Here is a 27,013-nt window from a genome sequence, read left to right on the forward strand (position 1 = left end):
ACATGCATGTGCATTATATGCATATAATATAGCTAGTGCACACCAACACTTTTCAGCGACGACGATGCTGCTTGTATTTTGCTAACACGAATTAAATGATGCGTACGGAGTACGGCTTGATTACGATGACCTTGATTTATAACTCAATTGAATGTCGCAAATAAAGTGTAAATATTTGCTGACACATATAAATATTTCGTGAATAGTTTCTCATTAAATAAGCGCTTCTATACTCGCATATGCAACGTACGTATATTTGCAAGATGGTGGCAAGGGTCACAGAACGATAGTGACTTACTATATTATTACTTACACACCCCGTAAGTAAATTGTGACATCTGCACTGATATATCAATGGAAAGAGAAGAAATGACTGTGTCAACGTGATGACACAGGTAGATATCTGCACATATTCTTGTTATCAATTTCTCACAGAAGCGAGTAAATAATGGTAGGTAAGTTTTTGGCGAAAATTGGTTACTCATCACTTTATGTTATTTTATAATTTACTTTATAGGTACTGTGGAATGTAAAAAAGCGCCTGTCTATCCCTTGCGTCCTGTTCGCGCACCCGCTTGTCCATGTATGTGTGCTATCCATTCGTCGATGTTTTTGTTTATTGATATCTCTGTTCCCTGCTCTGTCCGCATGTTTCAATTTTTCTTTTCTTGTTTGCACAGGTATCTCTCTGTTCGATGATTTCTTCTTTTCCCTGCCTTTTTCCGTGAAATTCTTATCACACTTCTCTTCCGTCCATATAGCTGTAGCCTTGTTTATCGGTTCATTCATGTGTCTACCCGTCCGTTCCTTCCGCGCATTCACTTGCCTATCCACTTCTTTACTCAAATATTATATCCAGCTATCAATCTGCCCATCTGTTCATCCGTCGAGTTTCTCATCCATCCATTTGTAGGTGCGCGCATCTGTTCGTCGAATCACATGTTTAACACTTTCTGTTCCTGGTTCCTGTTTAACACTTTGTTGCTCTTCTAGAATAGGTCCCGACAGGCAGAGGCAAGTTGACACCGACATTTTAGAGCAAACATGCGATTCGCCTGTAACGGAAAAGAGCTAACAACCGTTTCAAAAACGAACAAAAACATGTAATAAAGTCGATATATAATATTATCCGCCATTTTGCTGATTTTAGTGCAATTATCGACTGAATGGGAAAACTGCAGTTTTCCATCTTACTTCAAATTTGTTATGCAGCAGGCAGGGTATCTTAGTTACCAGCTCCTTTATTGGACATATTCCGAAATGTCTTTATCACCCATTTTTCTTACCAAAATCGTCAAAAAGGGCAGAGCGAAAATGGTGCATGACATAGTACATACATAAAAACATTTAAACAGCAAACCGAGATTAACTGAATGTGCAACAAATAGATCATTTCGGTTAGAAGATCTTTGCTTGCAGTATCTAAAAAGGGCGTCAGTTTTTGTATAAGTCAGGCATTCAGCCGCAATATCAATTTATAATAAACAACTGACTGAAGACTTCTTAAGAGTTAGAATAATATGGAACGCACGATACGTACACGTGAGCGCAATATGATGAGATGATTTTCTTCCAACATCCATACATCTAAACAGGAAAAGCAAAAACTGTAAAATACTCTTATGCGAATAAATATCATAGGATAACATTAGTAAAAAAGTTTTTATAAAAACAATAATAATATGAACACATACACAATGTTTGTTTTTAAGTTTTTATATGATGCTTGTGTAAACTTGTAAAATTTAAATCACAAGAACAAAAGAAGATAATGAAGATATGTCTTAAAACACATACGCGACGAAAAAATTGTTGCTAAACATAAGGAAAATAACTGCGCAAACTCTGTTTGTAAGCAAAATATCTCCGATATTCTCTTTTTACTCTTTGTTTCACTTTCCTGCCATTCCTCTGTGATAAACGTTGCTTTCGAACATTAAGCATTAAGCACAAACGTAACCTGCAAATCTTTCAAAATGATTTTTGTCATTTAGTTGTTGGTTGCACGTTGCTACGTAGGGACGTTAAAGTGGATTTTACGGAAAAGCTAACATGTCTTCCGTGTTTTGCCGTTGTTGTTGCTCCTATAATCGCTGCTACTCAATTTCCCTTTCGCAAACAATTCGTTTCGTGATATTAGAGCTCGTATAATTTCTGTGTAGCTTCGTTCTTGAACAAAGCGTTATGTAAAAAAAAAAATTCCAATAAACGTACAGTGATAAAACAAACAGTTATTGTTGTTGTTTTAATGCGATTACAACACATTGAACCCGCACTCCATGAAAGCGAAATGATAACGGTTTTCAAACCCTAACCTAACCTAAGACTATAAAATATTTAAGAGATCTACGATGTTTTAAACTAAAAATACTGTAACCAGAGCAATAAATAAACAAACGAAAGCCGAGAAAAGTTAAAACTCTGTATATAAATGAAATGATATTTCAAATAAGAATATGTCAGCAATTACAGTATCGTCACATGTATAGTGAAAAATTGTAGGTTTCGTGGACCTGAATGGACTTTATTTTTATTTTAACATATTTTAAGGTGAAATGACCCCACGCTTGCGTCTAATCTCTACAAAGATTTAATCGTTTATAATAAATAATTGATATTTTCTTTTACACTGTGATCGGTAACCGCTAAGCAAACAAGAAATAAATGTTTATTCAAACAAGTTAAACACAACGGTATCGCCTCAACGTGTGACAACTTCAAATGAAATGTTGCTGGAATACGTAATAATGATGTTCATTTTTGGATTAAACACACATATGGAAAGAACGCCCAACAAGGCTCATGGTAATGGAAGCTAACTAGTCTTTTGAAAAAACTACCTGTAAAATAGTTTTGAAAAAAAAGAAACAAAAAGTGAAACAAAAACGAGGAAATTACTCCCAATATTATGAAAATCCGTGTATATACATATATATATACATATGCATACATATAAACATATATACAAATGCATAGTACGTATGCGCGTACATGCGTGGGTTTGTTTGTGCATCTCATTCATAATAATAATGCCTTTGATATATTTTCCCTTAAAACCTACACGTCGTCGTCATCGTCGTCGACGTATGAGTGACCCAGTTTCGGTTGCTACTTTGTGTGCACAAACAATCTTGTTAAACTTTATAATAGTTACTCAACTAAAAACAAAAAAAATGTTTTTTCTTTAAATAATAAAATAATTTTTTATTTAAAATATCCTTTGTTTTCTCTCTATTAACAAAGATGAAAATTTAAAACTTCTTTTTGTATCATAAAAACTAAATAGTTTGTGTGCGCTTCCAAAAAAATTTTTCATAATTCAAGTAAAGCTTCCAAAAACTTAATTTTCAACTTTTTTTAATCCGTTTCAATGATATACTTTTATAAATCCTTTTTTTTAACAATGTAAAGGCTTTACAAGGATAATATAACTATTTGTTATTTATTCTCATCATCTTGATACGCAATGGAGACGTTTTCGAGCTAATTGTAGAATCTAATGGAAAACTCTAAGAAGGATATGGTTGTTTAAGTTTTTGAAGTAAATAGAAAAGTTTGTCCTAACATTTGCACCACTCTACAAGAATTGTTTAAGTGCGATGAGATATAAAAGGTGAAACCATTTTTCATTACGTGCACTGCAAACCATTTTGCCTAAATTATTATTCTGTACTTCTAAGAGATTTTTCTATCTTTTTAATATTTTTTTTTTTTTAGAAAATTTTCATTTTGTTATTTTTAAAAATTTTTATAACATATACTTTATATAACTTTTTATAAAAATTTCAATAGAAAATTAGGAGATTTTTCCTCTCATTCTATAAAGTCCTTCTTGCAGCTCACTTTAGATCTGCATACAGCAGGTAACTTATAGGGTGCACTACATTCCGAAGTAATCTTTTATTGGTTTCTTTATGAAACAAAAAGAAGCGTTTATAAAAAGGGATGATAAAAAATATTTTGTAAGCAAGACATCACTCATCGTCAGATATACGCCCTTTCCATCTTTCTCTTAAAAGATAAATTCTGCGTTGGATGGGCAAGCGATCCTTTAAGGAGCTATTTTATGGATATAATAAAATTTTTGTATCCTTTGCTCGGTTAAATAATCGATCGATTCAATTGAAATTAAGGTTGACTAGAATTAAAAAAGATCTGTATGATGAATAGGCGGAAAGATAACACATTCTAGCCCAGTGCTGCTACTGCTTCGTAGACATATTTTGCAATACGATGCCTAAAGCCGCTATGACGAAAGATTGCGTATTGCACAGTCGAAATTCATTAATTGTTGTTGACAACGTTTGATCTCCCAAACAGTCGAGGAAGAACTAATTGTTTTTGTTGTCGGTGTTAATCGTCCGCCTTGCCATCATAATGGTTATTTGCCTGCACATGGCACGAAGGTGTGGCCTTACTCTACGTCTGCTAGCCTAGGTCCATAAAAATAGGCACAAAAGTAACGCTTCCCACATTTACAGAAGTTGATCTATTTAAAGCTGCCAAAACCTAAGTCGTAAGCTTTTTTGTAATAATAATTAATAAAAAGAAATATTTTCATATGCAAAAGATGTAGGTTAGCAAATGCCCACAGGCAAAGTAACGCCGTTTCTTTGAAAACTCAATGAAAAATTGCTTTTATTAGTCCTGGTGTAGAGAATTAGACGGAAGAGCTCCCTGAGCTAAAAGTGAATAGTGGTGATGTTATTCAGCAGGACCCTTTGCGATCAATGATCCACCATACAGGCACGCGTACGTGTAATTTTCAAAATTTACAGAATATAAGAACAAGGAGAAAGATTTTTGGCCTGAGTGGGAAACACTGCATTTTTTTTTAGTTCAATTTCTAATTTTTCACAAGCTTGCCTTTGAAGTGCAAGGAGCTTAAGCACATAAGTAACTCACCGTTAAAATGCACGCTACATAGTACTCAGTTGCTGCAGAGGACTAGCAAAGAATGAGAATCTTTAGGTGTGTTGGTGAAATATTGCGTTTTTATTACAAAACGTTGCAAGTCACAAAGCAGTTGCTAGCATTTGTTTAGGAGGTTTTCACGACTGAAGAACATTTTTGTACAACAGAGTTGATTTCGGGAGTGTTTCTTGATACAAAGTGACAAAAGCTATGAAAAGCAAACCCATTAACTTTTTGGTATCACTGGTCATCAGCCACAACGCCAGAATAAAGTTGGTGGTGTAAAGCAGGGAATCCATTAAGTGCCTTAACTAAAATGTGATACCATCAATTAACAATTGCTTACGCTAAACATCATGCTTTTAAATGTTTTTTCGCTTTGAATCACAGCCAAATTTCAAATTTATTTGCATTTAATTTTCTTTTTGTAGGTGATAAGACAATTTCAAAGCAAGTGCAACACGGATAATTTTGCTTTCCCGGCAACCAATGATTTTTTCATTTGTGCATTTATTTAACGTCCAAGTCCATTTCGCGAAGCTTCGGTCTTTTACTCTGTATTTTAGGTAACATGTTTGTTATATGGAGTCCATGGAGTACAAACCGGAGCGTTGTGTGGCCTACAGTTTTCCAAAACAAGGATGCCGACATACTTTTTACATCGTTCAAAGAAATGTATACGTGTTTGAAATAATCTATAATATGTAAGCCCGAAGAGAAAATTTATTGGTCTCAAAATATATACCGTTTGCTGCGATTTTTTTACACGAGCCTCGCTACAATATAAATATATTCTGTATCGTATTGAGATATATATGCACGTACGTTTGCAAGACAATCTACAAGAGCAAATGTGAACCTCTTTCGTCCCTGATTTATGATGCCATCTCTAAAATATCGATCCTACCATATGGTTATTATCATTGAAGACGTCAGACAGCTCAAAAGTAATTTATGTGTGGATAGCTTGGTATCCCATAAAATTGTGCATAAATATCCATTAAGTTTTCCTTTGGCAAAGGAACGTTTACAAGGAGAATTATCGTGATTTCCTCTTTCGGAAGTCACTACTTTTTTTTCATTCATTTGGTTCATTAGGCTCAATAATTTTTACTCGCCTGTTTTTTGCTTTAGCCCTTGCAAGGAAAGCAAGGAAATAAGGAAGGAAAGCATAAGAGCATGGTGTTACATTTCCGCTAAGCAAAATCTATTTCGGCGTCATAATCACCACTTTCAACCGATGGCTTCGTTTGATTGAATTTTAGTGCTAAATTTTCCTCTCGTGTATGTTAACAATCACCCAACATAAATATCGCCCAAAATACAAACTTTCCTTATTTCAATCCTGTCAATAAGAAACTTACTCGTATTGCTGTGTACGTTACAGTGATGCTTGCATAGCGAAGAAGAAAGGCCGAATCCATTTTATAGAGCATCTTTCTCAAACAAGTCTTTGCAATGCTGTAAGCAATTTCGATTAACCCAAGTAACCGTATCGATAAGTTAAATTGAACGCCTCTTTGTACTAGCAAAGTGCTCATCTTTTTTTTCTATTCTTAGATTACTTAGGTTTTCCAAATTTTTCCAGGTAAAGTTAATTCCGTTATAATACCCTATATCTCTATATTTGCTACCGCATATGTATTCCTGCTATGAAGTCCGGCCACAACTCATAAAATAGTATAGCAATCGAATTACGATCTATAAAAAATCATCGGAATATCTAAGCACATTCCCCACTTCAGCTGTGCTGCGCTGCGGCTTTTACCTTCAGCAAAATTACAAATTGTCCGGTGGCTTTCTCACGTACATGATCATCATTATATACCTCTGTAATTATTAAATAGCGCGAAATTTTGTTTTTATCTATTTTCCCACATGTGCTTAATAAAGCATTTATTTGTACGGCAATAAAGCATTTATAGCAAAAGTAACATTTTTAACATATTTTCATAATATATACATATATATATATATATATATAGACGACTATTTTATAAATATATGTAGAGAGAGAGAGTACGTGCTTTATGATTGAAAAAAAAATTTTTGACAGCAGTCTACTTTATTATTATAATTAGCGCATAAAGTAAACAAAAACAAGTGGAAACAGCAATCTAACTTAGGACAATAGAACAAATGAAATAGTGATTGAAGGACAAGTGCGTGCACAACGATCGGCGTTTTACTTTCTTGCATTTTTTCGATGTAAAAATTAGCTACAGACTTGCTTGCTTAAAGTAAATATTTCACCAGGTGACAGCATGTTAGGGGAAGGAACCATAACGAACTTTTCGAAAAATCAATTTTTGTCTTCATTGCTTTTCAATATCCTGCAATATGTAGAAAACTCCTTGTTTGGAAGAAACTTTTTTCTTGAAATTTTAATATAACTTCCCGCTGGAAATTTGCTAACTTTCCTAGTCGACTAAAAGATATTCTTTACATTAGAGAAAAGACGCTAAGCGTTATGAGCGATCATTATCATAAAATTAATTAAGGGTATAACATTTTGTCCTTTTCCACCTCCTCCCTATCAATGTATCTGATAAATTTACGAAGTACTATGAATCGACTTATTTATCTTACTAAATCACAAACCACCAACTTCACAACTCTTGCCGGCTGCTTTGTATAGGGTATAATAAGAATCTTTATTGTTTAATCCATCAGCGGATTCTATTAATAACTTTAAAGACGCTGTCCTAAGGGTGAGCCGCTAGCATACTGTCTACACTCCTCCTGTCATTTCTTTTTTTTATTTTATAGTATAATGAATTCATCAGTTTTTATAGATGGCTTACTACCGTCATCGTTCCATTCATTTTGTTCTGCCGAAAAATGTGCCATTTTTTTTTCTTTTGCTGCATATTTCCCCAAAATTTTCGTTGTTGTTTAATTAGTTAAGTCTTTAGGACATCATTTGCTACCTGAAATGTTATCTATTACATAACTGTTCCTCTCATTTTCTCACTTGTGTTTTACATGTTGTATAGCTCGAAGATATTTTGTCTGTAGGTGGATAAACAAACAACATAAATATATTCGAAATTTGCGTTTACTCAATGCATATTTAACGAAATATTGAAAGCAATCAACAAAAACGATTTACTTTAATTTGGAAAAGTTATTTTACCTTATTCCACCTGTGGTGGAGGGTACATAAAGTTTGTGCGGACCTATGTAATATTCAGAAGAACTTACGACGGACCCACCTTTTATAATGCCGATCGATTCAGAAAATGATTCTACCCGTATGTTGTCTGTCAATGTAAATTTGTGTTCAATTTACAGCTCGCTATTTTTGAAATATTTTAATGAAATTTGAGACACGGACGTGTTTTGAAGAAACCCTATTGAAAATCTTTCAGATCGATCCATTTTTTACAACCACTCCCCTTATAACATCTTATATTAAAAACTCCTTTATTTGGAAAAAAGTTGCAATGTTCAAAAATTTCTCGAAAAAACTCGTTGCAATAATAGCATTTCGTCGTATGAAAAACTTGGATTGGCTTAAGTAATTTTTTGAACCCCTTTCCATATAACTGTCTTCACGGAAGCAGAATGTTTATATGGTAAGAAGGTTTGATTTTCAATATTTCACAGTGGTTTGGTTGTATTGGTACATAATAGTAAATCTGAATTTAGACGATTTAGATCTATTTTTTGGATACCGGCGCTTACAAGGAAATGTAGATCCCTATATAGCAAAAAGACCTAATTGTTAACGTTTCACGATGCAAATGTGTAATTTGACATGAAAATTAAGTGGACCAAATTTTAAGTCAAATAGGCATATTTCTTGGACCGCACTTTATATAAAATATCTCATCAATAATAACCCCTTCAGAAAACGGTGCCATTTTTAATCGTTTATTTTGATCCATAGTAGCAAACTAACCAAAAAATGAACAATAGGGTCTTTGGCTTACACATGTCTATTTTTTAAACACTAACATACATAAGGATTATGATGAAAGGCAGTCCCTTATATGGAGAGAAAGTATAATTTCCAGTTTTCTGTGACAGACACTGCGAAATTTATAAAAATTTTTGAGACGTAAATTAAGTTCATTAAGTTGGATCACGTCATATGATGTTTTGGTCATCCTTCAATGTGAGTGCTTTCATGGAAAGCATGCCTTTGCTTGAAAATAATGTGTACTGTTTGATGTATTATTGCGGGTAGGGTATTTATTAGTCGGCCTTGTCCAACCGTAATGCTCGCACTTGTTTTTAAGACGGTATTGTCATATTCTATGATTTTAAAAAGGTAATTTCGAAACCTTAAAACAATTAATCAAACAGCAGATAATCGTTTTCGATGGCGTTATCAAATTTAATCAGATTACAAAGATTAGAAAAATAATTTTTGGAATTCCAAAATATTAGACAATAATTAAAAGTCAAGTGAAAGGCTGAGGATTAAAGAAACATCAAAGGAAATAAAATATTTTATTCTATTTACGGCGCTTTGTAAGCGACCGGTTAGAACTTGATCACCTAACGGAAAGGTTGAAATACACACAAAAAAATTAGTAGCATTGAGTTTCAGCCCGGTAGAATGTGTGGTTGCGGTCCACGCAATGCGTAGCTAAATAGTCGTTGTCCAAATGCTGGTTTCCACACCGTAGGCACTTCATTCGAAGATCCGCTATTCGCCACTCTACAAGTATAATTTGCATCGAGTACTTCTAATAATATTGAAAATCGAGCTTGCAATTCAAAAAGATGAATTCAGGTTTTTGTGGGACAAATCACAATTACACTTGCGCCACTTATTGCTCATGTTATTAAAATCCTGAGCTAATTTCTTGGGCTCATTTCATCTCTTCTTTGAGTTTATAGGCACTTTCTAATGAGTTTATATACCAAATCAAAATTTTCCAACCATATTGAAATATTTTCTGATCATGGAAGAATCGCTTAACTAGTCTTGTCTTTTTATCCTTACGTTTAAGCAAACATTTTGTTTTGCTTAGCTCAACCACTAAAGTCAACAACAATGCTTTATTTCATTTATCAAACCATCAACGCATATTTATTTTTAGATTAATTTTCTTAATTCTATTTTTCATATGTTGCTTGCGTATATTTATTATAAGCTACATTATTTTTGGTACAGGCGTGTATTAAATTTGTGCTTGCGATGTTTGCAGCACGTAGAAAACTTTGAAATAGACCCACCGCCTATTGTACCGACCGATTTAGAATCATTTTCTGATTTGATTAGGGAATGTCTGTGCGGATGTGGTATCCGTCCGTCTTGTTTTTTTTTTTTTGTTCAAACTGCAAACCGCATTTTTAAGATATTTTGATGAAATTTGGTACACTGATGGGTTGGGGACGAACCCTTTTTAAAAGAGCTCGGACCAGGACCCCCTATGCGACAACTCTCCAAGTAGCACCTTGTTTTGAGAAGTCATACGGTTATATACGGTATTTAATAATATACCTGCTTCACCATAATGTTTTCACTCCACTATTTTTCCTTAAATTGTATATTGGTCGCTTACACCTAGAATGATAGCTTAAAATTAAGTTGGAGGGTGCGGATTCGGACGATACAAAGTGAGCAATAAATCATTAAAGCTTTTCAAATATTTTACTCTAAATGTAGTTTCATTAACTTTATAGAATGCATAAATTTGGTAAATTTGCCAAATATATGCGTTTAAGATTTATTTTGCATCGTTTTATATCTTTTCCTTTATGATCGTTTTCATCGGTTATTTTCTATTTCTCTATTTATTATTATTATATTATTTTATATATTTACGTACGAAACTCAACTAAAACAAATTAACAGTCGAGTTCAATTAACTGTTAGAAGTAAATCTTTTACTAATTAATATTAAAAACTAGTGTAAAGTACATAAGGAGAAAAAAAGATTTATTAAATAATAATTCATGTATAAAAAATAAGAAGAAAAACATGTACACAGCTAGCACAGAGCACATCCACAACCAGCACAGAACGAAATTGCAGATGAACCCCTAAGCCATTGCAAACATGCAAAAGCTTGGCAACCGATATAATAAGCAACATCAATCAATTTCCGAATCATAATAAGTTATTAAGGTAAAAACTTAGTTTAAATACGACGTATTAAGCGAAATTGTTTTGATAGATTTTATGGAATCCGACATTGAGACTAAGTGATAGCTTCTGCAAACAACTCTAAACGGGTTAAGCAGCTCATAATTGTATTTACATTGACTCAGCTTAATGAACCTGAAGTGCTTGGAAAAGCGCTTAGCGACATTAAAGCTTATCTCACCAAGTAATGTAGACGTACCGATAGTACCATTAATTAACTTAATTAAGAGTCTACATTTCTTAAGTGACGGCAAAAATAACGGAAGCAAACTATTTTAATAAGGAGGCAAAGAGACAAGCGGGTCTCAACCCAAATTCCTAAGGGCAAACAGCAAGAATTGCTTTTGAGCTGATTCAATTGAATCTACATAACATTTCTAGAAGGGAGATCATACAACCGAGTACTGACTCAAGTATTCGTCTAACTAAGCACATGTGTAGCTTTTTTGTAATGTAAAGATCCTTCAGCTTTTTGGACTATCTCTTAATGAAGCCACGGGCGGACCTAGCCTTACTTAAACAGAGCTCAATGTGCAAATTAAAACGTAGTCTTCGGTCGAGTGGAACCCTAAACCAATGAATGAATCAACGTTTCCAACTTGTGTGAGTCAATGAAATATTCAGTAATAAATGAATGACTTTCTTCTTGCATTTTTTTATATTTAACTTTATCAAATTTAACGAGCACCATGTAACCAAATTATTTGAGTCAGTTGGAAGATGGTATAATTGCAATTCAAAGAAAAAGGAAGAAATTAGTTTACATCGTCAGTGTACATTAATGTACAAATTAAATAAAAGCGATTCTAAGTGGCTACCTTGACGGACACCAGATGTCGCGGGAAATTCATCCGAGGTAATGAAGTTAAACAGAACCCTGAATGATCTGTGACGCAGATAAGATCCTATCCATTTCATTATGTACAAAAGAAAGCCAGAGGCATACAGTGTTTACATCTATAAGTTATTGTTATTAAAGGGAAACGCTTTGCTAAAATCAGTATATACGACATCGGTGCGAGAGCCACAGAGAGAAAAAGCTTTGAAACCATGGCAAGTAGACCCTAAGAGATTAATGACAGTAGATCTAAGATTTAACAGCAAAAGCTAGGTGATGAGCAACAGTTCACTTAAACAATTTGGGTAAGACACTCAATTTCGCGTTGCCTCTATAGTTCCCCACGTGATGTCTATTTTTACATTTGTGAATTGGAATACGGAAACTACTCTTCAAGCACGAAGATAAAACACCTTATTTTAAAGACTAATGAAAAAGTTGTTGTATGTGGAGATAATACCACATAACACGGCGGAGTATGTTTTAACTATACATTATGGAACCTTATCAGATCCAGCCACAGAACTAGATTTTAAAGACCTTTAACCACCTAAAACATCATTTTCTGAAATGGCCTAGTTATAAATCAAAAAGAGTTAGATATCAGATGCGGATAGTTGACATATGAATCAGAATTAGCAGCTGTAAAATTTCGTAGTCCGCAAAGAGATTCGAGGCTTCAATTTCATCAGAGGGCTTAGAGCCAATGGAAGAAACATGCGATGGATATATGGAGAGTTTTCTTTTGGAGTTGATAAACTTAAGTAAATATTTAGAATTAAGCCGTGAGGATTTTATCGGTTGAAGGTATCTGCAACAATTTTCGTGGTTGAGCAAATTAAATCTACGCCTTGATGCAGAATAAGCGAAATTGAAACAGAACCACTTTTCATAAATTTTTTGCAAATTTTGTTTTTTCTGTTCTTGGCTTCTTAAACCAAGGCGAGTACCATGGCGGATGCAGAAATAGCTGGGTTTAATACATTATAGAACGAAGACATTACGATATCCAGTATTTCCAGCAGAGAAATCAAGCATAATGTGGGGAAGATGGGATTCAAGCAGTAACATATTGGTCTTGTTAAAATCACAATGTTTATTGAAGGACATCAGAATGGTACAACGGACCATCATGTCTATAATAAGCGGAAATATAAACTGCTGAGTGATATAAATCCTCAAGTAAACTAAAAGATGACAAAGCAAAGGTCAAGCAGGTTGTCATTACAGTTAATAGTGCATTCGTATTGAAAAACACAATAGCTCTATCAGAGGTTGAAGTGGGGACCACACAGTCAGAATTATTACTGTAACACCAAGTGACTTTTGGCAAATTGAAGTTCGGCCACGTCACAAATGAGGACAGCATGTTTCTTATAATTAGAGGTACCTGCATTTGCCGGAATATAGGAACAAGTTACATATCACTGTTTACTGCCAATTTTCGCCCGAATGGCAATAAATTCAACGTTAGGAGAAGTAGAAAATTCGAATGAATAGGACGGGACCGCGGTAGATATGGCAATTAAAACAGCACCGCTAGTGCGATTCAGTCTATCCTTTCTGATAATCTGGAAAGAAATGTGGAAAAGTCCCGACGAACGTAAATTGGGTTTTAACCAAGTTTCAATGGACGCCAAACAGGGAACCTCCGTTGTCGCTGAAGTTAGGAAGGTAAAGTGAATTTTTGAGTTCAGGCCCATAACACTTTGATAAATGCAAGTTACTGGGCCTGAAGAAAGGTTTAGGTTTTTGAGGATGCAAGAGCTACCGAATTACTACTATGGGGTCGATCCCGAGGAATGAATTTCTTAATTAAGGACTGGCCACAGTGGTTTATTTAACAAAATTTTCATGTTTTTAGTCGGAATTAACTAACACCTTAAAAGACGAGGTAGCACTATGTGGAGATGTGGCCAATTTAAAAATGCTAACACGCTTTATATTGGCGGATGGGAGTTTTGCAACAAGATAAACTTTTATGTTGGATTCATAGGTGTCAGGCGCCAGTCTTGACACGAATATTAACTTTCTGGGGGTTACGGTCGACAAGCAAATGTCATTCTTACTAGTAACAATAGGATTTGCAGGTAGAGAGTTTTCAGTGGGTGAGAATACAGAAGTGACGACCACACTTGCATGAGCAGCTTGCGCAAGAAGGAGAGGCATTAAGATTTTATTTCAAACATTTCAATTTTTTTATATCCATCACCGAAAGATGAGGGGTATATTCATTTTGCCAAAACGTTTACAACGCCCAGAAGGAAGCATTAGAGACCCCTCAAAGTATATATTTTCTGATCAGCATCAAATTCTTAATCGTTTAAACATGTCCGTCTGTCCATCTGTGTAATGTCTGCTGTAAACATTCTCCTGGCCGCAAAAATGAAACTATCGACCTCAAATTTGGCAGAATCACTGAAATTTCTTGCATGCAGGTTGGTATTGAAAATGGGCCAAATCGATCAAAGGACACGCCCACAGCACCACGTAAACTGAGACCACCTCTGTTTTGTCAAAGAGAATGAAAATTTGGTTTTTTGCTCATTACAAAAATGCACAAAAATTTGAAAGCGTATTCTATGGGCTATAGCATTTGATAGCACAAAATGGAAAAAATTGACCGCGCCTGCCAAATATAGTGTATAGTAGGGTAGCGTAGTTTGCGCGCAGAAACAAGCTTCATAAACATTATAAAGTGTACAAATTCTTGGCCAGTTTCAAATTTCGAATGCATCTAAGCACGTCCGCCTATTCGTCCGTCCATCTGTCTTTTTGCGCAACTTTTCAGTAATTACAGGGCATGAGAATTTTGTTCTTTCAGTTCTCTTGTCCTTTTTTGCCGTAAACGGTGATGGGTGTAAAAGATTCGGCCCCGATCGAATTTAATTTTCCTCCTTGTTTTTTTTTTTAGATTTACGTTTGCAATAAAAAGATGGGTCGTAGAACATGTTAAATTGAAAGTGCTTCAGGAAATGGACAAAGTTACTATTTTTGAATTTTTTTTCAAAAAAAAAAAAAATTTTTCAATAGTAAAATATTGGCTTAATGAGCTCCCTGAATATTACCAGTCTATTAATTTGTCAAAAATATGTTTTTTTTTTATTAAGAATGACGTTACCTCTTAATTTGTGCACTATGTATTAATAAAAGATTACCTGTTTTCAAACCTCAGTCTTTCAAAACATCCTAATTTCTTTAGCGATACTCATCTACATTAAATATATTTTGGATCTTCCCTAGTTTCAAATTTGCACCAGCCAAGCTTTGATGGGCCGTACGCGCTTTCACATTAAGGAACACTCACAAGTGTGGCTCCGTCGAGGCATTTTTAATATTTAAAAAAAAAAAAACCATATTTTGTCACTTAATGCTTAATAATTTTTCCGAACATTATTTTTTCTTTATTGAATTTTTAAAGGCTGTTGCATTGGTTTGCGTTCTTAATAAGCTTGAGTCCATCTTGATTACAGAACACAATAGAAAACATCAGCTTTTTGAATGTCATTTTGATATGCGTCCCCGTTGAGTGCATCAAAAATAATCTTAAAAATAATGCAAACTATTGGCTAATAAAAGTCTACTAAATTTTTCAAGTGATTTTCATTATTTCATGCCAATGTCATCGCTACATACTGTTTGTTATTGTTATTGTTATTATCGTTGCTGTTGTTGTTATTGTTTGGGTTGATTAAATATTTACAAATTTTCCAATTACCAGCCAACTGTTATGATGTTAATAAACAAAAATACAAAAACAAAAACCTAATGAAGCTCCCAACCGTTGAATTTTCAATGAACCACGAGAATTTTTAGTTAACAGTTATTTGTATTTGCACGCAAGAGTGGGCATGCTCGATTTATCACATACTCATATAACGCGAAGAAGTATGATCAAGCAGAATGGCACAATGGATGTCGGCGACGCTTCCTATAAGTTTGCTTATATTTTGTTTGATGCCAACATGGGCATAATCTTAAAATTCGTTAGAACAAAAAATTTTATTTTTTAAATTGTTTTATGTTAAGATTAAAAAATTAACCGCAGCGTTCCGCGACTACGCAAAAAACTGAAGATTAAAAATCCGCCCTTTAAACTCGCAAGCATACCGGCTCTGTTTGAGGGTTTCAAAAATTTGAACTATACTTTCTGAATTTATGGCTAAGTTACATTAGGCGTGCGTCCATATATTAAATAACAAGAAAAGCAAACGCTTACGAAATCTGTTACTCTCCCAAAACAGCCCAGATTTAGCTTATAATGAAGCTAAAAAATTTTAAATAAAAAATCTATCTATTATTTAAGAGAGGGGAAATGAATTGCAATTAAAATATCTTAAATTTAATTAAACAATAAGATAAAAAAATTAAAAAATAAGTGGTAGATATAAAAAAGTTCGGTGTATGCAACAAATTTATTTCTTTGTTGCATTTTTTATTCGAGTTACGGTGGCTCATATTTTAGGTAAGGGTATGTATCTCTTTAGTTTCTTTTTGTTTAATTTTATGGTTGATTGTTTAATTAAAATTTATGACTTTTTAGCGGAAGAGCAAATAGAAACAGAATGAAAGAGAATAATGGGGGCTTTTGTATTCAATTTCACTGCATACCACAGTGTAAGTTAAATTTTTTTGACTTCTTAACAATTCGTAAACAATATATGTCAAAATTAAAAATATTATCAACTCAAAAAAAGTTTTGCAATTGTTCAACGCTCTACCCATTTAACTTGCATTCAGGTGCTTTTTTGAAAGACCGTTAAAACGGCGGACTAGTAATCGTAATAAAAAGCGTTGTCAGTTCATTATGTGTGTGGTTATAATCACTCAATCACTTCTTCCGGGCAAACTTTGCATATATTTAATAAGGATTACAGTTTGAATTCAAGTTCATTCACGCTTCTGAACATTTGCTTAAGTTAACTTCTTATTTCTAGACTTGCCTTTCCAAGCAGTAGGAAATGCGTAACTCCTGAAGAGATGCGCAAATACAGAAGACAAGCATTTGTCTGCGGTTAAAATACGCTTTTCGTTTTCTTTTCTGCTGTTCGTGTACGTTTTATGACAAAGCTCAGCTGCACAATATATTTCTTACGCTAACTGTGTTTCATCGTTTGTTGCTTATTACAATACCCGTTACTAACCTAAGTATATCGTTTAGCTTTTGAATTAAATCTTTTAATCAAGGTACGTTTCGCGGTAATAGTTTTACATTTCATATTAGTTTAGTTTTGTTTTATGCCATCCGAATTACTCGTTCTGGTGAACAGTGTCTGCTTCGTATTGATGCCTTTTACAAAGTAAAGTAGATAATTTATTAACTAAGTCATATTTTGTGCTAATCGAAATAACTTTTGTATTAACAAGACTACGCCTTTTGCTCGCAGATTTGTGTTCTGTACTAGCAGAAATTGTTCACTAATAAATGAGGCTACAATGGAAATTCGAATGAACTGAGATAACAAAGCATAAGCTATTTTTCGCCATTCTGCTGCTAACGGAAACCCGAAGTCACGCAATAGAGACAAAACGGAAAAACTATATGAATTCATGACAACAAGCACTTTAGTTCTTTTTCATTATAATGAGAATTAATATGATAGCAGTGATACTCACCAACATGGTAAATGTAAATGAACAAAAAATTTGTAATCACTTTGTAGCTAAACTTATACACCCTCTGCCTCTATAAAAATAAAAAAAAATAAAAAATCTGCAACTGAAGTTATTAGCAAGTTATTTGCAATCGCTTTCATCTTTACAACTATCGGTATAGTTATGGTTAATATGTTCAACGCAAAATTCAGGTCTTTACCTACTATTTATGATCGATCAGCTACTAAATTGTAAAATAAAATTACCCGCACAAATCGTGGAATCGCAACATCTTCATAGACGCATATATGGAGGGGCGGATTACTAAACAAACAAATTAGTTGATCAGACACGGCTGAATAGAATTGAGAGTCTTCGCACTGATAAAAGCTATACATATTGTAACATATTTTGTGACTTTTGCATATTTATTCAACCTCTTTGTGGTTAAGCTCGTACCCCCGAATTGTGACTTTTAGGATAGTGTAAGTTTTATTGACAATGCTTTGAAGATCCATTTACAAACCATTTACAGGAACTTGTATTTCAATGCCTATTCTGATCTTGTCCATTCGAATATTGCAGTTCAACTCTATTGACTCGCCTTCCGCATATATTCTGTGTATATAGCCTTTTAAAAACAAGTTATTAGTACCAAACTATATCGGGACGTTTCTACTAGTCGTCAGCTTCAAGAGGCAACTAAGTTGTCATAAATGCCTACTTGGTTTTCCACTTTCTTGAAAATTGGATACTTAGAAAATTGAATGGCTTTCACGCAGAATCAAATCATAGAGTGTGGAATTTTCATAACAGTATTTAATGAAGTCTTTTGTACGTTTGTCTATTTCAGCAATCGCTTACTTATATATCACTTGCGGTAGAACACGTCTACTTCAATTTTTGTTTGTTAACGAGAATCAATTCTGTGCGTCAAGAAAGGCTATTGTTATGTAAATGATATATTCTAATGTTCGAACCACATCGGGAAGTTCATAGTGGTTTAGAGGAAAATGGAAAATCCCTTTGAAACAGACATGGGTTATATTTCCCAAATTTTAGACTTCGATTAAAGTTGCCAGCAGCAGTTCGATCAGCGACCAGGCCAATGGACAACAACTTAAAATTTTATAATTATAACCTATTACAAGGTAGCACGCTAAAATTGAAACTGTTTAATCGACCACGCGAAATTATTTTCCTGCATTACGTGACGAGCAGAAAAAAACTATTGTGGACGCCAGATTTATTTGTTACGGATCAGAAAGGTGAAGCTTTTTTTCTTACGAAAGTGTATTAAGCCGTTCGTTCCTAGGCTCTCATGGGAACATCTTCCACCACACCGCTAGATACTGTTCGTAATTATATTGAATTGAAAAAGATTTTATGTATATCACATGTCTGACGGATGATAGCGAAAACTTTAGGAGTTTTTCTTAGCTTACAGGAAGAGAAATCTGGCTAGCAAAAATTTTAGAGATTGACTTGAGTGTGTTCTAGAACACGCCCACTTTTAAATTTTTACCAAGGTACGTTGCATTGCAGACACATTTCATAACATGCAGGTCGTAGAAAAAATATACTTTAGCTAGTAGCTTTGCTCGCGGAATTCACGACCACTGAGTAAGTCATGTTTCGCATCTTTAAACAAGGGTGTGAAGATAAATTCAAATTTAACTAGTACAGACACCTACCATTTCTGTTAACATACCTCTATTAACGACTTAACAGAGCACATGTTAAATAATTGCAATTGAGATATAGTTGGTTTGAAAGCCTACTCCGTCCATATTAAAAAAAAGAAAATATTTTTGTGGACAATTTCATGAATCCATATAAAACTACCTTTCAAACAAACTAAACAAAATCAAATTCTGCTTATGGGAACTATTTGTAACGGTATTTGAAACTTTTCTTTCGGGAACTGTTTTGAACGATCTTTTGAAATTTGATATGTTAGCGAAAAATGGTTGTGGGTATAGTATAGCATATATATATACTAGTATAGTATACTCTAGCATAATACACTATGTTCTAGGACAAAAAAAAACTATACTGTAGTACAATCTATTCTAGTACTAAATACCCTATACTGCAGTGTAGCATTACAGTATAGCGTGTTTTGTGCCGAAAATTATTGTACTACTGTAGAGTGAATTTTAATACTATAGTATACTGCATTTTGTACTAGAATGCATTGTACTACAGTATTGCGTATTTTGTACTACTTTATACTACTCTGCCGATAGGTACTTTTATATAGATTCACGCGATATAGGTGAATATAGCCGACATTTTCTAGTTTGGCCGCACTAGAGTGTCAAATTTGGGTGTGTTTTCATATGCATTTTTCCCTAACATACCAAATTTCAAAACCGTTACAAATAGTTCCCATAAGCAGAACTTGAATTTGTTTAGTTTGTTTGAAAGGTAGTTTTATATGGATTCATGAAATGTCCACAAAAATATTTTCTTTTTTTTAATATGGACGGAGTAGGCTTTCAAACCAACTATATCTCAATTGTAATTATTTAACATGAGCTCTGTTAAGTCGTTAACAGAGGTAAGTTAACAAAACTGGTAGGTGTCTTTACTAGTTAAATTCGAATTTATCTTCACACCCTTTCTTTAAATTCCCACTGTTTTTCGAGGTTTCGTATACTTTGTGGAGTGCATTTCGCCATTTGATATTGATTCATTCGAAACGAGGAATTTATTAATTATTCATGAACAAACATTTTAAAGTTTATATTTGTACATTAATTTTTTTTTGAATTAAAAGAAAAATAAATGTATATTCTTCTGACTGACAACAAAAAATATTGAAAAGCTCAAATATAGGAAACTTTACAGCATGCTATAATTGGTATACCTTAACGTATACTAGTGATTAGGAAGTATCTGGAGAGAGAATTTAGTGTATGTGATGTTGATCCAATGTCTCAGAATTATCTCAGGTTTTGATGTGTTGTTACAGATTTTCTGTTAGGGTCAAAAAAATCGTCCACTTTTTAATTTTTTCAAGGATGATTTGTTAACGAAAAGATTTGACTGCTGAAAATGACTCATTTAAGTCATTTGCTCGGCCAAAAAGCTGAAGATAAGAAACTGCTTTTCATGGCCGGTGATACAGATGCCGGGAAAAATTGGCAGGGGAAAGAAAATTACTAGTGTAGCATGCAATAACTTGGATTTTTAAAATATGTTTTTCTCTTTTTAACTGCAACGGTAACTCGAAGAAGAAAGTTTCAAAAATATGAGGAACGCATTGAATAAATTTAACAAAAGGTAAAGATTGTTAGCTATTGAAAAATATCAGCGTAAATGGCTATGACTGGAGTGATGAAATGAATGGAAGAAATCGCAACATTTTTCGTTTAATTTTTTATGAGCTAACACTATAGCTATCTCGTTTTATTTTTATGAATGGACGCATAGTCGAACTCTGAAGACTATACCATTTTACGGGCTCATTGATTTCTATTACTTAGAGCTGTTGCGAACGCTATGAAAAATTTAATTCGCGACCGGATATAATAGTACTTTATGTGTGGCGTTCGCGTAAATTGAATCTTTGTACCTGAAATGTTCATTCTTGCTTTTTGTGTTGTAATAAAAATATTTTCTGTTTATAACTTTAACAATGTATGGTAAAACGGATGCAAGCAAGTGAAGCGTGCACAATAAATATAGGAAAAGCCTTGGCATTTTGATACACCTTAGTAAAATAAATACGCTTGTATATGTTTATAAAAGTTTTTCTGCAATAAAATACGGTGTTTTACAATTAATTTAATTTAATAGAGTAATCGGCAATTTTTTTAAATGAATACTTAAAAAAGTTTAAAAAAAACTAACTAAAACACTAAATAAACAAAGTTGCAAACGTATGAATAAAAAAAATTCAGTTTTTTTAATCCTTCTGGTAAATCAAAATAAAGTGAATAAATTGAACAATGCTTTTCGTTCAATAAGCTCTTTCAAGCACCCTACAGTTTTGATATTTATCAAAACGTATAAATTGATATGGAAAAAAATTTTTTAATTAGTTTACTCGTATGCGCATAAAAGAATATCATCTTCAATCGCCGAAAAGTGAACTTTGTCACTTTTACACATAAAATTAATTTCAGTGTATATATACATACAAGCAGATGCAGCAAACTTTCGTCGTATACCATACGTTAAACTTTCATATTTTAAACCAATTTTTATTTTTTACTCTGTCTTGTATATGAACATAAAACAAATTTATGGATAAAGTAGATAATTTTCATACCCTACATCATTTGTGATACACGGGTATATTAAGTTTTATGTGAATGCATACAATACCCAGGCGGACACCCACGACGCATTTTTAACCTAGCACAAACGCTATTAGTCGGATCGGGTCACCTCCCTTATAACGCGTTGTTTTGAAAACTGTTATATCAATTAGCATATTAAGCGAAGTGGTAAAGAGGATTTAATAATTAGCTGGAATCTGCTGTGTATTTTTTTCTGGTTTTTATTACTTATAAAAGGGTGTGACAATAAGTTCGAATTCAACTAGCAAAGACATCTACTATTTCTAATAAGAAAATTCTGATGAAGACTTAACAAAGCTCTGATAAATAATTACAATTAAGATTTAGCTGGATTTGAAAGCCTACTCTTCCCATATTAGAAAAAGGAAAATATTTTTGTGGAAATTTCATGAACCTATGTAAAAATACCTTCCAAACAAACTAAACAAATTCAAATTCTACTTATGGAAGCTACTTCTGACGATGTTTGAAATTTGGTATGTTATTGAAAAAAGGATATGGAAAACACCCAAATTCGAGACTCTAGTGCGGCCAAACCAGAAAATGTCAGCTATAACGTCAGGTTTTCATCTTTCCAACCATCTCCGTGTTACATGAAGAGTGGAGATTATGGTGATATTAAGGAAAAAAAAAAAAGAAAAAAAATACGAATAACAAAACATATAGACAGAAATAGGTAAATAGCCTCCGTTGTTTTTACTGACAAACGATACATTTACGTACTTGATAAAATGTCTATATTATCGGAATTTCAAACGTTTATCGCTTTAATACTTAAAATTGTCGGCGGAACTTTTAACATCATCAGAGCTTTTTAAAATATAGAAAAAAAAAAAATCACTTAACTAAACTGCAAGGATTGCAAACGTGAATATACTGCAATTAGATAAACACTATTTTTAATTAAATAATTGTTTTTGCGTCTAATTGCTTGAAGTTTCATCATTTTCCGATCAAATGAACTAAAAAATTTGTTTAACTAAACTGTTTTTTCGCAAATTTCTCATATAGCATTCTTATCACCTTTTTTTTGTATCTTACTTTCCTTTTACTTTCATTTTCTTAAAAAACTTTTTGCAGCATTTGAGAGCTCACGTAATGACACACTTCATAACATCGATAGCAATAGCATACCGACGGATTACGATAGTCCACCCCCAGAATTCGAAAACACAACGGAACGTGATGTGATAGCTGCAATTGGTACAACAGCCCGCCTACATTGCCGTGTACGTTATTTAGGCGATCGAGCAGTATCGTGGATACGGAAACGAGACCTACATATCCTAACTATTGGTATAATGACTTACACTAATGATCAGCGTTTCCTGGCACGTCATCTAGATAACTCAGACGAGTGGATACTGAAAATTGTCTCTGTGCAAACCAGAGACGCTGGAATCTACGAATGTCAGGTGTCGACAGAACCAAAAATTAGCCAAGCCTATAAGCTAACCGTAGTTAGTAAGTATGAAAAACGTAACTTGTGCCTAACCACGCAACCACCACGACTTGTTCGATTACATTTGACATCATACCGTAAATATGTGCACCGCATAGTTGTCCGATAAGCTCGCCATAAGTTGTTCATCAGTTCATCTGTTAGTCTCTGTCCTTCCGTTCACCTCACCACCTTTCCGTTCATTCGTCGATCGTTCGAACGAGTGATTTTTTTACTCTACGTTGAGTTGTTTTACAATCCATTTAAAAGTGTGCTTTTTCCTCGCTCATTACGCCGTTTCTCCAGTCGGTCCTTTGGTTAATACTTTGCTTTTCATGTGTATGGTTTCCAGTCAAAAGATTGATTGTTCCCATGTCCATACGTCCGTTCTTCTTTTGCGCCTGTTATCTGTCTTTCCTGAACCTCAATGGAATTTTGTGTACTCCGTTAATTGTTAGCGTTCAATTCCTTGGTGCGTATTTGCTTGAAGTGATGGGCATTTCGGGTTTGCTTTAAAGCGAGTCCTTGATTTTTTAAATTCAAACTGAAATTGTGCAATCCGCGTTAACAGCGTCGAGAGCACAAATTTTGGCCAATCGTGAGCTCTTCATACAAAGTGGCAGTGACATTAATTTGACATGCATTGCGCCGCAAGCACCCGGACCATACACCCATATGCTTTGGTACAAAGATAGTGAGTTAATCAGCGACTCAACACGCGGTGGTATTCGTGTGCTATCCGAGCAACAAATGAAGACAAGCAATTTAGTCATTTCGCGCGTAATACACGCAGACTCTGGAAACTACACATGTGCGGCTGACAATTCCAGTAAGTGTTGACGTACGTGTGCATCTACGCGTGCAACTGTACAAAAAAAATTATTATTAACTTAATCCTTAACTAAGTACGAGTATTTTGTTTATTTATATGCATTCGTTCGTACAAGTAAGAGTTCACCTGAAGCATTTTTTATTTTTTTTTTGCAGATAGCGACAGTGTTTTTGTACATATCATCAATAGCGAGAAACACGCCGCCATGCAACATGAATTAGCGTCACGTATACTTGTACCACGTATCCTACTCACTGTGTTAACACTGTTTTATGTAAGTATCGTGTAAAGCAGTCGCATACACAAAAATGGACACACCGTCACATATACTTTTATTTGCATTGCAAGTATCGTAATAAAAGTCTTTTTTGTGTTCTTTTTTTTTTTTGTTTCCTTCGGTTTTAGTTTCTGGAACGAGTCATTAAATGAAATTCGGTCTGTGGTTCAATAATAGAATGAAGCTCGCATCACTAGTGGTTGTTAATTATTTGCAAATCCTTACGCAACCCATATTCACTCTCACTCGCATGCACACAACATTGTCAATGCCATCAATGTTGTCTCATCAGGGCTGAAAAAAATTACAGCCATGATTTATACAAAGTCAAAATGAAAGCGAAATTTACACGTTTGCTCTTTTGTGGTCGATCGATTGGTGCTCAGCGGTAAACTTTAAGTCTATTTCTTTATTTTTCACATCTGTCATGCGTGACTGCACACATGTATGGCATATATACAGTCCCTCAAACCAAAACATTATTCGTTGTTGCTGCGTAGCCTGACAGTAACATTAGCAACAACAATAGCAATAATAACAATCATGTAACAACAATAACAACAAAAGCAACAGTAACACAATGAAATTTATTACAGTTAGAAATGCAATCGTTATCTCATCGTTTCATTAACTTTGGTAGAGCGCGTATGTAATTCGCCATTATTGTAGTTGAATTATTGTAAGCGTAGGCATGTAAACCGGAAAACATTCATACATGCATACTGATACATATATACATTTGTAAATACAAATGCACGCTATGCGCTTTTTTTATATTAATGTACAAGAAAACGAATAGACTTCGGTTTTAATGAAATGTAAAGCAAAACCCAACAAAACAAAAAAAAAAAAAAAAAAAACACAAAAGGAAGGAGAACGTTTTAAAACGTAATTAAAAAAAGGATAGTAACAGAAAAGTGCGTAGTTTTATGTGCGTTTGTGCGTGTGCGAGTGTGTGTGTATGTAAATATCTACGTAGTAATATTTTTTGTAATCACTATAAAGAATTCATTTAATCATTGAAATGATTGCAATGTGACATGAACAGCAGAGTCGGGCCTTATTCCCATAACCGCGCCCACCTATTGATGTAACGATTAGATCTTGTATTTTTTTCCTGAAATATCAGATTTATGTTTAAATTATTCTTTGTACTCTTGTTACAGTTAAAGTGACTTTTATGTTCACATATCTTCTTTCAATACTCTTCCCATAACGCAAAGAAGGGCAATCTCTCAACATGAAAATTTGCCTTACACGGCCTACTAATAATAATAGAGTGTGGGTAATAGCGTACTTCGTCGTCACTATAAAATTTCCACGATTTTCTGCTTAAAAATTTGGAGGATTAGTTTTAACAAATCGCTTGTGAGATTCTTTACGTTTTAGTCGCTGAATGTCGCAAATTGTACTAATACAATGCCTTGTGATGTACTAAGCGCCTTTACTTACGTCAAATACAGGGGAATTTTGCTTAAGCCCCAATTTTGACCTTACTGTAAATTGTAAATTCTATTTCGAGTTTTTTGCAAATTTTAGTAGTAAGCGAATTACGCTTTCTTCACAAAGCGGTTATACACAAATTTATGAACTGTGAACTATGAGTTTTTGTATTCAGTCAGCTTTCTCCAAACGGATTAGCATCGTTTGATGACGAGATTCTTCATTAACCTTGTCACGATCTTGCTTGCCAACTTCGCTAAATTAGTGTTATCGTTCGACCGAAAGACTCGGCGCTTTTTGAACACTCATATATACATATATGATAAAATTTATGCAAATTTTCGCAAATAATTTGAACAAAATTTACAAGAGATCTAAATCTATAAATGATATATATCATACATTGACTCATTATCTACTGCAAAATTGCATGCGACATATTAGAAGAATATTTATTAAATTGAGGCACATGCGGCGTGTGGAGACATTTGTATGGGATGTATATTATAAATTTGCATACTGCACCACATATCATAAATTATACAGTAAATGAATTGCAAATTGATAGCGGACATTTATGTATGGTATGTGGTAAATTTATTAAGCTATATATCTCTAATTTTCATTCGATGTATATCGTAAGTTCGCATATTATATCGTAAAAAAGGAAATTCCTATTAGTGTGCGCTATTTCGCATATATCTTAAATATACACATTATCCCACCTTATTATTATCATGAATTTTACGAAAGGAACTGCTATCGGGAGATATATGAGAATTGGCTGAAGAAAACGCTTTCCATCTAAAAACGGAAGATTTGCAAAAAGAAACTCCGATTGATCCAATGCACGTTTCATTTAAATTGGCCTCGATTTCAAAAATATCATTTCGTTAATGTAATGCAGGATAATGTATTTGAGAAATGACTAGACTTTTAAAGTCACTCTATCACAACGTATAACAACTTTAACTTTTACTTTATTGTCGATCAAACCTTTAACAACTTTGGGAAAATATTGCCCTTAGACTTGGTTTCGAATTATTTTTTGCCTTCGACACCATCTAGCGCGTTTTATAACTCAAACGACGCAAATTGTTATCGAAAAATCTGCAAAGGACCATAAGTTAAGCAATAAATGTCCCATGAGCGGCAGGAGATTTTTGCGTTCAAATCGAACATGTAACATTTCCTAATTCAAACTAATCTGTAAGAATATGGTAGCTCGACTCAAAACACTACATAGCCATTAATGCGTGC

General features: G+C 33.9%; 1 protein-coding gene across 1 annotated transcript; it reads left to right on the top strand.

Annotated features, from left to right (window-relative positions):
• Positions 1-2,455: 2,455 nt before the first annotated feature.
• On the top strand, positions 2,456-27,013 carry LOC119638994 (protein amalgam). The gene is made up of 5 exons (XM_038036168.1): positions 2,456-2,805; positions 22,841-23,224; positions 23,773-24,030; positions 24,189-24,307; positions 24,439-27,013. The coding sequence occupies exons 1-5, from the start codon at positions 2,727-2,729 to the stop codon at positions 24,460-24,462; spliced, it is 864 nt and encodes a 287-aa protein (XP_037892096.1). The 5' UTR covers positions 2,456-2,726; the 3' UTR covers positions 24,463-27,013.

The sequence above is a fragment of the Glossina fuscipes genome, unplaced genomic scaffold (assembly GCF_014805625.2).
Source record: "Glossina fuscipes isolate IAEA_lab_2018 unplaced genomic scaffold, Yale_Gfus_2 111, whole genome shotgun sequence".
Lineage (NCBI taxonomy): Eukaryota > Metazoa > Arthropoda > Insecta > Diptera > Glossinidae > Glossina > Glossina fuscipes.